Source organism: Malus sylvestris, chromosome 13 (assembly GCF_916048215.2).
Source record: "Malus sylvestris chromosome 13, drMalSylv7.2, whole genome shotgun sequence".
Classification (NCBI taxonomy): Eukaryota; Viridiplantae; Streptophyta; class Magnoliopsida; order Rosales; family Rosaceae; genus Malus; species Malus sylvestris.
Genome location: NC_062272.1, coordinates 16,814,218 through 16,827,784, shown reverse-complemented (window position 1 = coordinate 16,827,784; position 13,567 = coordinate 16,814,218). Strand labels below are relative to the sequence as shown.

The 13,567-nt window shown below is 36.7% G+C and overlaps 1 protein-coding gene and 1 long non-coding RNA gene across 2 annotated transcripts; both read right to left on the bottom strand.

The window, feature by feature from the left end:
* Window positions 1-1,133: 1,133 nt before the first annotated feature.
* Window positions 1,134-2,293, bottom strand: LOC126595934 (uncharacterized). The gene is made up of 3 exons (XM_050262351.1): window positions 2,153-2,293; window positions 1,860-2,085; window positions 1,134-1,454 (listed from the first exon to the last, which is right to left on the bottom strand). The coding sequence occupies exons 1-3, from the start codon at window positions 2,231-2,233 to the stop codon at window positions 1,288-1,290; spliced, it is 474 nt and encodes a 157-aa protein (XP_050118308.1). The 5' UTR covers window positions 2,234-2,293; the 3' UTR covers window positions 1,134-1,287.
* Window positions 2,294-2,539: 246 nt separating this feature from the next.
* LOC126595941 (uncharacterized) lies at window positions 2,540-3,744 on the bottom strand. Its single transcript, XR_007613771.1, has 2 exons — window positions 3,559-3,744; window positions 2,540-2,923 (listed from the first exon to the last, which is right to left on the bottom strand). It is a non-coding gene; the product is annotated as an uncharacterized LOC126595941 (long non-coding RNA).
* Between the last annotated feature and the right edge of the window lie 9,823 nt (window positions 3,745-13,567).

The following is a 13,567-nucleotide window of genomic DNA, read 5'->3' as shown; positions in this document are numbered from 1 at the left end:
AAACCAGCAAAAAAGCCCATGGTTGGTGCATAGTCAAACGTGGGTTTCTGTAATTCCCAGAAGAAACATGTCCTCATCCTCCTCCTCCTCATCCTCCTATTCTCATCTCTAAGATTCTGCAAGATGGGATTTCGACCGTTTGATCTGATTCTCGCGCCGCTTTTTCAGTTAACTAGAAAAAGGTTATGTATTGATGAGTTTCAGGAGACAAGGGTAAATAAGGAGGCAGATTGTCTGCCCTGTTTTCCCACTCCAATTTGTCGAACCAACCTTCCTTTCCCGCGCCGAGCTCGCTGAGCTCATCGCAGGCGATGTTGCCCAGCTCCATCGTATGAGTTCGCTTCGCCATGGTTGATTGGTTGGAGTTGGAAAATGAGGAGGAGAATGAGTGTTGTGAGCGGCTTCATTTAGAGGACAGGGTTGCTGGGTTTGTGAGAGCCATTGCTGTTGTCTCTCTCTCCTCATCTTTTTTTTTCTCCCTTACTGTCTAAAGAGAAAACTGGAATTTCTAGAGAGAGAAAGAGAGAAGTAGGAAAGAGAAAAAAGGTGTTTGGTAAGGAGGCTGTTTGCAGAGAGAGAGAGAATGAACCGTTGGGTTTTTTGGGAAAGCTTTGGGTTCTTGCGTTTTTGCAGATTTACGGTGGAGGTGAAAAAAATGAAAGAGAATTGACATAGTTTTTCATGTCGATTCCCACAGAAGGCGCCAAATGTTGATCCACAAAACCGGAGGGGTCTTGGAACAACGTAAATCCGACTGTGAATATGCAAGAAAGTAAATAACACAAGATGTATTGTGGTTCACCCCAATGTTTGGGCTACGTCCACACTGATATTGCATTTCTTTGTTTGTGAGAGGATTGCGAGAGAGAGAGAGCCTTTGAATAGGAGAGTGAGGCTTTGGGGATCTCAGACCTAAGAATTGGCCTCCCTTAATGAGGAGAGTGAGAAGTCCTTTTATATAATAAGGGCTCATCACTTATTACATATTTGTCCCTTCAACTATTACATAATTACATTTGAGTCCCCCGAGTATTTATACGAGATCTAAATATGGAGGCCCTAAGTATGGTACAAACAAATGTAATCATAGTAGCTAAGCAATTAGATGATATTCCAAATTCCAAGTTTCAAACACAACCACAAAACCTTATATTAATCATAAATTCATCATAACAAGTAATATTTTCTTCTTTCTTTTTTGCTTTCTCGAACGCAACCACAAAACCTGACATTACAAGAACATCATCAGAAATTCATCACTACCACACTAGAATTATTTGTGACTCATCATCCTCCATTCACATTGTTATCATTATGAGCATCTCTCCACATGTCCAAAGCTATATTATAACTCCATTCATTAGCAATATGTCGTTGTTGTTCTTGTGTTTGAAAATCTTGGTCAAGATCCCCTTCAGAAACTGACAATGGTGGAGACGAAGAAGATTCATCATCTTGTTCAATAGGAAACTCATCCAATCTACACTCTTTGCGAAGAAAATTGTGCATTGCTGCACAAGCTAATACTACCTCCGCTTGTGTTGCATATGGAAATGGAGGTGCAATTCTTAAAATCGGGAATCGTGATTTTAAAATACCAAATATCCTCTCAACGACATTTCTTAAAGAAGCATGACAAAGATTTAACAACTCTTTTTCGTTTCTAGGCTCACGACCTGAACCATTATACTCTGGAAGATGATATCGAATTCCTCGATAAGGAGCTAAGAACTAACGTCTATTTGGAAATCCACAATCTACTATAAAAAATTTACCTGATAATATATATTTTAGTATGCAACTCAATGGATTAATGAGAAATTAAATAATAATAAAAATGATAAATAATAATTTGATACCTTGTGGCACTTTAAGTCCATTCTTTCTTGTCAAAGCATCATTTAGTACTCTTGAATCATGAGCCGATCCTTCCCACCCACTTAGGACATACATGAATTCCAAATCAAAGTTAAAAGCGGCTAATACATTTTGTGTCATGACACCCTTACGATTACGATAACTGCTTACATCGCATTCGGACACTGATGCTGGGATATGTGTGCCATCAATAGCTCCAATACAATCCTAAAAGAGTGTTAAGTTTATCATTTGGAATAAATTAGAATGATACAAAATAAAAAAAATGACACACTATACGTATCTTCAAGTAAGGGTAAAATCTTGTACTTTCCCTTATTTTAGATGACATTGCTAATCCATGTTTGGCCATCATCTCCGGTGCTATTGTGTTCAAGGGCTTCAAAACTTTGTTAAAGTTTCTATTGACAGTCTAATGTGATCGCCCAAACGTATCACGTAGTAGACAATATATACATTGTGTCCAACAATAAGCAAAAATGTTGCAAGCATTTCTTCTATGCAAATGAATTGTATCTTGTAAGAGTGTTTTTTCTCTAATAATATTGCATAACTTCACAAACACATTAGGATACATTCTATACCTTTGCTGGAAATCCTCTGGGAGGTCCTCTTTGAATACTTTATGTATATAATTGTATCCTTCCATAGCAATTGATCGTCAATTTAAAGGACGTTCAATAGGTTGTCCAAATGTAATTATAAACTCTTTTAGCACGTGGACTACAGCTTGAATTGCCATCAATAAATACTTAATGGTTTCATAAAGTTCTTCTTCTCAATTTCTTCTTCTTCAATTTGTTCTTCCACCATTTGCTCCACTTCCATTTCTTCTCCACCTTCCACTTCCATGCTTGATTGAGACATTATATAAACTACCCAATGCGTATGGGATGATCTTATCACATAACATTATGAAATTATAATTTGCTCACTACCAGCATAATGTACAAATATAACAAACTAAACAAACTAAATGACAAATATATGGGATAAACTCTTAAAAATCATCCCACACGCATCTTCATTTTTGTGGCTTCAGTACCTGTTCAGGAAACCCAATAAACGCATAACATTAAGCATAAACTCAACCCAATGCAAACAACTTAAGAAGAATAGTAGAGCAAGACAACTAAATCGAAAGAACCCAATTAAAAGCTCCTCATAAACCACTCAAATCTGCAAAGGCACAAGGCACATATACCTCATCCTTCCAATACTATTCGATCAGCTTGTCCTCACAATACCAGTTGTCCATTTTCGAAGATCATGTAAATCTTCTTATGAACTATCTAACAGAACCCAAGATATTCCTAATCTGTATATCTTAAATCGGCAATTCAAAAGACATTTAAGGATGCCAACATTGGTTGCAAATAAAAACTCCAAGTCTCATGACTCAGTTGCACAATGTTTCCTAAGGTCTGTTTTCTCTATGTTCCATGCATAAAGAGAACGCAGATTCATAGATACATTTTCAGTCAACTTTTCCCAAAAGATGTTGAATTATTCATTTCTGTAAGGTCTTTTAAATCCATGAAAATTGCCTTGCTACATATAATTACAAAGAAACAAGTGGAAGGAAAAAAAATGTAAAAGACAGAGTAACACAATCCCATAAAGCATGGCAAAACAAATGTATAAGGCATTCCGTGGAATATAGAAGGATATGTATAATACCTGCAACTTTATCAGGCCTTTAATTTTCCTGAATCTTTAAAAATAAAAGTTTTGTAAGTTTCATAAAGATACAAAAGAAGAATAACAGATCATGAATTTCCTGAACTTTCTCAGACCTTGTGGCGATAGAGGAAGATGAGAGACAAAATTGTTCCACTTCTGTGATGAATGTGAAAAGAAATCGCATGGGGTAGGGTTGGATTCTTGATGGCAATTTGTATTTATACCACCCACCTTCAAATCCCTCAAAATCCTTTGACCATTAAAATCCTAATAAATTTTTGACATTCTCATTATACCTAGATTTGCATGTATTTTTAAACTCGTAAATCGACTATCCCTAGATTTGAGTGTATTTTTAAAAATTCTCTTAACTCTTAATTTGACTACACCATGATTTCAAAATCTTTTAAAATCCTCTTTTAAAACTTTAAGGGGGCGTTTGTTGCGCCGGACTATCTCGGACTGGACTAGCTTCAAGGACTAAGCTGGACTGGCTTAGACTAGACTAAGCTGGACTAACTTAGTGAAGCGTTTGGTGCAGTGTTGGACTAAGAAGCTGGATAATAACAAATTCTAATATTATATTATTTAATATATAAATGATTAATATTTTATTATGATCTCGGTGATCGGAGATGACGAGGAGTCTATCGGGAGTGGTTGTTGAGCATGACGAGGACGAGAGAGGATAGTCTTAGTTAGTCCCATGGTTATTGGGGGGTCTCGCTAAGACCTCTTAGTGAAGGGTTTTGTCCATGCTAGTCCCTTTTAGTCTCATTAATGTTAGTCTCAGCATGGAACAAACACAGTATTGGACTAACAGCTAGTCCAGTCCAGTCCAGTCCCACTTAATGAGGGCAAACAAACGCCCCCTAATTGACTACACTCAAATTTTAAAGTCTATTAAAATCCTACTGAATCCTAATTTGACTACACCCTCGTAAGTTTCGATACATCCGTATAAAGCTTGATTGCGAAAGACCCGTACTAAGTTTTGTTGCACTGGCATTAAATCGCATAAGAAGTTCCAAGAAGCAATTCACGATCCAAGTTGACGATGAGGACATTTTTTTTTCCGATGAGTTACTTTGCATAACGTAATATTTACTTATCATATTATTTCTTGTTTCAATTCGTTTGAATTCAAGAATTATGGTTTGGATTAATGTTGTTGGTATAAGCACGTCGAAAATTTTATTATCACAAATTCAACTTCCTTCCTTCTTGAAAGTGTATCTGAAAAAGCTTTTGTGCTTATGTGGTACAATCTGAATTGATGGATTAGAAAATAAATTTAACGGTCTATATTAATTCATTGAGAAAACAATGTTGGAAAATTATAAAAAAAATACATAAAAATTGAAAATGTATACATATATATCCGCGATTTGCCCAATTGCTAAGACATATTTCATCCTAATGGGTGACGTTGCCTTCATATTTGGTTGAAGTATAACATGCGAGAGATTTTTCAGTGTACCAGGAATACGGAATGATACATCACATATCAATACACAAGTGGTGAGATATTTAACAACTCGAAAAATAAAATTTCACTTCATTTGTATAATGACACGTGTTATATTACCTGTATTCCGAACACCACAAAAATTCTCCAAAAATACCAAAAAAAAAAAACAGAGGAAAAGTAGAAATAAAGATGTAGGGTAATTAGCAAAGGGCAGCTATATACGGCTCGGCTTTTAGAAGCTCAATTTACAAGTTGAAGTAACATTTGATCGTCCCCCTTAATAATATACTCTAATGGCACGTTTACGTAAAATTGTAATTAGAACAAAAAAAAAAAACATAATTGAATTTTGATTATAAAGTACTGTGGTGTTTACAAAATATTGTATTATATATACTTGATATCTTCTGACTAGCTTAGCTACTTAGATTTTCAATGTGTGAATTGGAGTGGGAATGGCGTATTTAGGATCGGACAACAAGTGTGAACATAGATGTGCAAATGGATGACTTGGGAATTTTAATAAATTAATCAATTTGTATATTTGGAACAACAACTTCACCAATTCTAGCTATTTAGTTGGTCGAATTCGACAATAACATAAATTGTTTGTATATTAATGTTGGGTATTTTTAGGCCTGCCTGAATAGTGGTGCGGCTTCAGAAGAGAGTCCCAAAAAGCGGAGATTGAGAAGCCTAAGGCACATAGAGTTTAGAGAAGGATATATCCAAGCGCAGTAGCTGGCCACTCATGAGCCTAGCTCGACCAGGGAATGCAAGAAGACTCACGATTGTCAAGAGTACGTTGGCAGACTGACAACTTTATATCACGAGTTCCCAAAGAAAGGTCTACCTAGATGCCAATCATGTCATGCAACACCCACCATTTAGTGACAGAGAGACCTAGGATAAGATGTAAAGGTAGTCGGAATGGTGCTTGGTTAGGTAGGGTTGGATAACCAAGGCAGAGTAGGGCGCTCAGCTTGTACCGTTCTGACGTGACACGCTATGCAAGCTGAGCACCAACCTACAGTCCTCGATGTAAATTTCAACAAAATAAAATCTTCTAAATTAAAATTACGGCAAAAAACAAAATATCCATGGATGATTGTTGAACAAACTAAACTTCTGATTTGGAAACGCACTTAGAAACTAAATACTGAATATATGATGGTGGTATGAAAAGCATGTGTTGTAGGAGAACAATTAAAAAATAAACAGAAATAACAGAAATTCTAATATTTTATTAACCAAAATATACTTGCTATACAAAACGAAAATTACACAATAAATACAGAAATTAATGTTACTAACTTGATTACAGAAGGTAGAGGTTAGCGTAAAAGCTATGTCCTTCGAACAATATTTTCGTCCCACTCCTGTGCTTGTGGTTCTATAACGTCTGCTCGACCAAGATTCAACCACCTAATTCTACAATCCGCACCGGATTCTAGAACTCTAGCGAATTTGCTTTTTGTGTGTTTCAAAGCCACAACTCTTGATTAATTAATATTAATTGTATTTAGGCTATATTATACAAGCCTAATCCACACAACCATAAGGCCCAAGCCTTCAATCCATTTCCAAATGGTCCATGTTGTAATTACTAGACTAAAGCATTAAATCTATATAAAGGCCATTGGGAATCTTGTTTTCCCTAATGTGGGACAATAGTCTCAAAACTTCCAACATGTGTAGTCCTAAAACAGGAAGAAGACGAAAGGGAAGAAGCTAAATTAATTTGAACGATCTTATGTAGAAAGGCACTTAGAAACCAAATGTTGAGGCTATTAATTTCGTCAGTTTACAGGAATATCACGAGAGATACAAAATTTGCATAAGAAGGAATATTAGGATTAGGATTTTAAAATCCTAAAATTGATTTTACATAATTTTTTAAGCATGTTCTTCATTGGTCAAGGAAGCTTTCCAGTTTCTAGTTCAAATTTTTATAATTTAAAACAAATAGTTAATGACAATCTTCACGTCTCTTTCTGTTTGTTTTGAACTCATTGTTTGTTTTGAACTCATTAACAGTGCTGATCTTTTTCTATTTGATGGACAATAGCGTATAGGAAGATAGAGGCACTATTTGCAATGGGATTTTTTTTTTTAATCTTTTAATTAATTGAGATTAATTTATTTAGACATCATTGCCACATCACCTATTAATTCAGTGACAATCATTTTAACTTCTAATTTTGATCATTAGATGCAAAATATTTGTCCATTGATCCTAACCCTAAAAAGAGTAGAATTGTAGGTAATATTGGTTATATTTTTGTCTAGGGGTGTGCTATCTACACACCCCAAATTACTTCTCACACACTTTTTGTTAATTTCTATCCGTTGATCTTTTTCAATTCATCCGATCTGACGGTCGAAAATTAAAAAGGTGTGTGAGAAGTAAAATGGAATGTGTGGATATCACACTTTTACTCCTATTTCCCTTCCTCCTCCCTCTTCGACTACCAACAGATACACGACTGTACATCTGTTCAAGACCACCAACGAGTAGTCACCACTTTCCACCTTCTGTCGCGTCCCCCTTCTCTCCAGCACCGCAGTAAATTTTTTATAAATTTTGATATTCTATGCTTTGGTGGTTTAGGTTTTGGGATTGATACTTTGTTTCTGGTTATTGGACTAGACGGGAATTGAGGTTGTTTTTGGTTTGCTTAAATTATCAAGTTGTCTTATTCTTGCGCTTTGATTTTTGAATGAACTGGAGATCTTGAGTTCTTGTAGAGATGCACTTGAGTTGTTCTCAAGGAAATCTTGACAAAATTTTCAAATTGTGTATTCTAGCTGTATTCTTCTGGACGTACATTGAAAGTTCTAGGATGGGTACTAATTTAATCTAGATGGGGTGAATAGGTTCCAATTTAAAAATCCAATACAATTTTCAATTTAATTTTCAGTTCTCAAATTAATTCCACATTCACATCACATATAAACTATCCTACACATATGCAATTATAAAGATAAATAAAATGTGCACACAGGATGTAGGATTTAACGAGGCAAAACCCACCACTGGGAAAATCCTCGGGCTTCCAAGCCAGGACAAACACTAAGAGAAATGAGTACAGAAAGACTTACAAAACTCATCAACTAGACACACATACTAGTAGGCAGTTTTGTCTCCGCGCTTTGCTACTCGATCTCTCTTCAGCCTTCGAGTGGAAGTGGCACGACACTAACGCGGCCGTCAATCACTGTCGCCTCGAACTTTGCAGATACTAACGCGATCATGCAGAATGTATGAAATGAAATGATTTTGAAAATCAACCAATTATGAAAATCACAAGGCACATTTTCATAATTGATTTCAATTGAAGCACAATGAAAAACCAATGAACAAAACTAAATTTTTCTTTAAAAGAAAAAATACGTGGATACAAACTGATTTTTTTTTTTATCATAAACCTCACGGGAAAAATACGATTTTTCTTTTGAAAACACAGGCTGCTGACCGACATGGAAAACAAACTTTCTGCTGTTATATGAATGACGATGCATTCAGTGCATGGTGCTGCATCAAATGAAAACTACAATACATACCTTCCGAGCATGCAGCAATATATAAGAATATATATGTATTCTAAAACATGCAGCAAGTATATATATATATATGACTTAAACAATGAAAGTGCAGCAGCAATCCAAGACTAAAAAACCTTATTCTCATATAGCAGCAGCATCCTTTTCACTTTCACGAAAACGCAAAGGCAGCAACACAAAAACTCTTTTGTTTGTCTTTCAAAACATGCAGCAATATCGGAGTGCGACGGCAACACCAAAACAAAAAAAAACCTTTCTAATCTCTGTAGCCGTGCTAAACCAAGTAATTAGGACCCCTATTTATATGTGTGTATATATGCTAGGGTTTTTAAGCTGACTTAAAATTATGGGCTTAAACTAAAGCATAGTTAAACTAAATGGCCCATTGAATGCAAACTTAGACTATATGAATATGCATGCCAAATTTACCTGAGTGGATGTCTTTGAAAACGCTTGCCATTTTGTGATCGAGAGCACGAGAGACAAACTTAGACTAAAATAATTACAACTGAAAACAAGCACTAGTCTAAGATTACAGACTTAGGCGTTTTGTTTAGGAATAGCCAATTTTACCCTAACATACATAAAATTTGTTATTAGCATCATTCGTTGGTTATATGAAAGTTGTTTATTACTGATTATTTTTGTTGTATTTTTTCAGAAAATGACTAGGTTTGGTGCTGTATTGAATTTCAATGGTAGATGGAGATATGCGACAAGGACAATGTGACTACTTGGGTTTGTGAAAGGCTCTCTGTACGACCCAAAAAAAATTCCACTGTACATAAATGTCGAAAGAAAGTTATCAAGATGTGAAATTGCAAGTAACCATGGCACTGCAATTAGACTATTTGGGTTTATTATCGAAAGAAAGTCTTCAAGATGTGAAAGTCCAAGTAATCTTGCCACTACAATTAGACCTGCACCACCATCTCAGTTTGAAAAATATGATGGTAACTTTGATAAGTTCAACGGTCATGGAGCGAGTTACGACGTCTGACTGCCATGCAAAAGTGAGGAAGAGGAATGATGATATAATCGTTAGAGCAAATTCAACAGTGCTAAGATCATGGAATGAGATGCCACATGATACTTTGGTGAGTATCCTGGAGAGGGTTCCATGGTTTCACTATGGTTTCAGTGTCTGCTATTTGTGCCAATCATGGCTGATGGCATTCCTTGATGTGGTTACTCCTAATAATGCGATGGATCTACGTTTCATGGATTTAGTTGTGGAATTCGATTCTCCGAGACGTTTGTTCGATTTTCTTAGGATTGTGTTTAAATGGCGATCGCACTGGTATTGGAAAAAACTTTATCTGCCCAAGGCAATTCTTAGTCAGCAACTCCTCACTTGGATTGCTGAAAGGTACGACCAATTACTGTTTCCTTTCTTCTTTTATAATTATGAAAATCCTTTTCAATTTTCGAACATGTGTTGTGTTTGGGTTAATATTTAAATTTGGACTTAAAGGGAAGGAAGCCCAAAAGAGCTTAATAGAGGAGATTTTGCTCAAGGCCCAGAGTCAAGCTCAGATACCTATCTCGAGACAATATGACGACTCCCCATTAAATGCAAAGGTTAGGTGCTTACAAGGGAAGTGACAACCGATGTAAATCAACCAACTCTCGGCCCAAAAGCACTTTTTCGAGTGGTAGAACTGTAAAAATGCTAATGACTCACTACTCTCCAGTTGCTTTCGGGCAAGAGCAGAAGCAGCACAGTCAGGCTAATTCACTTATAAATAGGGGAAGAGGGCCCAGAGACAAGGACACTCAACCAATCAAACAAACAAACATACAACTTGCCTCTCAGTCAAGCAAATATCCATAAAGTTGTGTTTTGTTCAGATTCTGCACCCTTTTAGCTTTAGACTTCCTTTAGAAAGACATCTTTTGTTTATGTAAAAGCTCTACTACCTTCTTCAAATGTTGTAGTATCGATTCTCTCGTGTAAACTTATTTACCTTTCATCCATTTTTCAGTACCTAACCCCTTATAACTAAAACAAAGAGATTGCAAGACGTTTAACCTTGCCCGACAAGGGGAAATCTTGCCCACCTCTCATTGTTTTGTCTTTCAATTAATAGATCTATTGTTATAATGTATTCCCAGTATATATTCAACTCATTTCTAGTCTTTTGATGATCCAAAGTTCCATCAGTTCTTAGATTTGGTTCACTTAGTGGTTCTATGGTCATAAGAAGATTAAAAGTGATTAAAACTAATGACTTGATCAGATCTTGATCTCCACCTTTTAAGCATACAAGATAAAGAACTAAAAGTCCTTGATCTGAAGGCACAGAAAAGAACTTAATGTAGACTCACCCATCTACGACAATCCTTTGATAACAAGAAGTCAGAATAACTTCGGCCCAAGTAATTGGCTTAAATACACTTGTTCTACATCTGCCATACAGAGATGGCAGTGGCACGCCTTAGCACTTAGTTAGTTTTGATTGTGAGCCTCAAGGCCTACACCTAAGACCCCACAAAGACACTTTTCAGAACTAACTTTATCCTCATCTTGCAGCATCTCAACAAGCCGGAGCCCGATAATCAACCAAAGTGCCAACTCCTCGAGGAGCTGTGTGCTCAAGCCAGGGACCCCTCCCCGCGAGATTTCCCGCCTTAATAGGTTATGTTATTGTTTGCAGAAAAAACATGCTGTGTTCTAATTTGATGAAGTTGCAGAGCACCGTTATTGGAATACTTGAATGTACTCAAAGAGTTCAGGTATAACACTGAGGGTCCTCCTGATCTTTGTATTATAGGGGTGATACCTTATTGTAAGAATTTAAAAGCAGTACATCTCGGTCGTATCTGTCTAGAAATGATCTCTCAATGCATTGCCAATTCATAAATGAACTCCGCCTATATCAAATGATAGACGACGTAGCAACATCATATAATGCTAGACGCTTTCCGCATCTAAAGTGTCTACTGATTTCGTCAATCTTCGTGTCATACGATGCTTTGTAAACTATACTAAATAGCCACAAGAATCTTGAGCTACTTGATACACGACACAGTTGTTGTATTCCCCAGGGTGGTATAATGACGAAGAAATTTTATCTGAAGAATGTTGCGTGGGACGAACAACTGATCAACGTAAAGGCTGCTGGTGTGGAGCTGCATCTCCAGTGTGCAAGGAAACAATTTGAGCAATGTTCTCCCCTATACAACAATTGATTTTCTTTTTCTTTGGTTGGGTGCGTCATGGGGTAATTTGGACAGCTAGTTCTTTTGTGGTTTACAACTACATGGCATTTGAAAAGTGGATCGTTTTGCTTTCATCATAAAGAAATCATTTTATTTTTGAAACAGATGAAAGTGAATAATTCATTCATGCTCTTCTATCGTTTATGTTGCATAAGCGATTCAAATTTTCTTTCCAGTAGTTTAGACGAATGTTTCTAGCTAGAATATTGTAACAACTTCCTTTTTTCTCAAATATTCATAGCCTAACCCAAAAAACAACCCTCAAGGCCACTTGAGATTTTGGATCAATGTAAGCCTTTTTGAAGAAGATCAATTGAAACATAGAAATTTTGTAATCTCTGATTTAGAATCTGTTAACCCTAAAAACTACCAAGCCTACGTGGCGTGCAGGCCGAGTAACTAATGAGCTAACTACGTCATTCGGTTATGTGTGGGGCATGCCAACTTGACGGCCGAGCTCGACCGGGGAGTAAAATTTGTTGATATTGTGTTGAGCATGCTGCTGACTTCTTTATCTTGCGACTAAGGTCAAGGAAGGAACATGTCTCGGCCTTCGGGTTCTAGAGCCTGAAGACAAGGCTAGTAATCTTATGAAGTTCAAGGATCATCGGTGCCGGGTTCGGTCACGGTGATTATATTCGTAAGAATATAAGCACGCCGAACTGACTCTAAACTATACAGACACAAGTACTCAAAAGAGATATATGTCTTGATGGTGAATGTGGTTCGGCCGTCAGAATGCCGAATTGTAAAACTTACTTGTGAATATCCAATCATAAAACAACTCGGCGTTCAATTCGAGCCCAGTAATCTTTAACACCTCACTTCGTCGAGAAGGCTAATGAGATGACATCTGCCAATAAGGATTTGAAAATCCTTCTCAACCGAGACTTGGATAGATAATCAGTCAGCCTCGATGCAGTGCTGTTTATCCAAACTGAAGGTGCTCCGCGGTCGGTTGATTCTACGACAACAGTGATGTTTATCCAAACTGAAGGTGTTTGCTAGTTGCTTTCACAGTGTTATTTATCCAAACTGAAGATGTGTCGGCGAAAAAGAAAATAAAAATCTCAAGGTTGTTGAGAGGTTTCGTGTAGAGCAAGAGTTTGCGCAAGGCAGTTTATGTATTATGTTGGATGGGTTGAATGGTGCGCTCCCTCCTTTATTAATAGGAACATATTTTCTATTTGGCACGGCCTGGATAATAAGCCAGGCAATTTTGATTATACCTGAAGAATCTGTAATGGAATATTCTGAGAAAAATCATGACCACATACATATCTGGTCGACAAATGGGGACTCTGAACGCTAATCCTACTCCAACCAAGAGACTCCTTCTCCGTATTATTCGTCTAAATGCACTCAGCGACTTAATTGCAAATGGAAAATTAATTAAATTACCATCTCTGACAACCAATTGCAAAGCGTAATCATTATCCCACCATCACTTCATTATCCTTACAGCCCATGCATGCATAAAAAACAAAACATCATGGTTGGTAGTTTTGCATTATCTGCAAAACCATCCTGATCCCATCACATCACCCTATTTTTATTACTCCAAATGGATACGAATGGCATATCCACATGCTAATCATCCAAATATTAATTGCATCCTTGTGGTATTTTTCCACGTGGTTCTGCATGCCAGCTAAATATGAAACTCTTGCAACTGATTAAATAACATTTGGATAGACCTCTAATGTTGCACGACATTTCACATAACCTCCTCTGCATGGAGTTTTACAC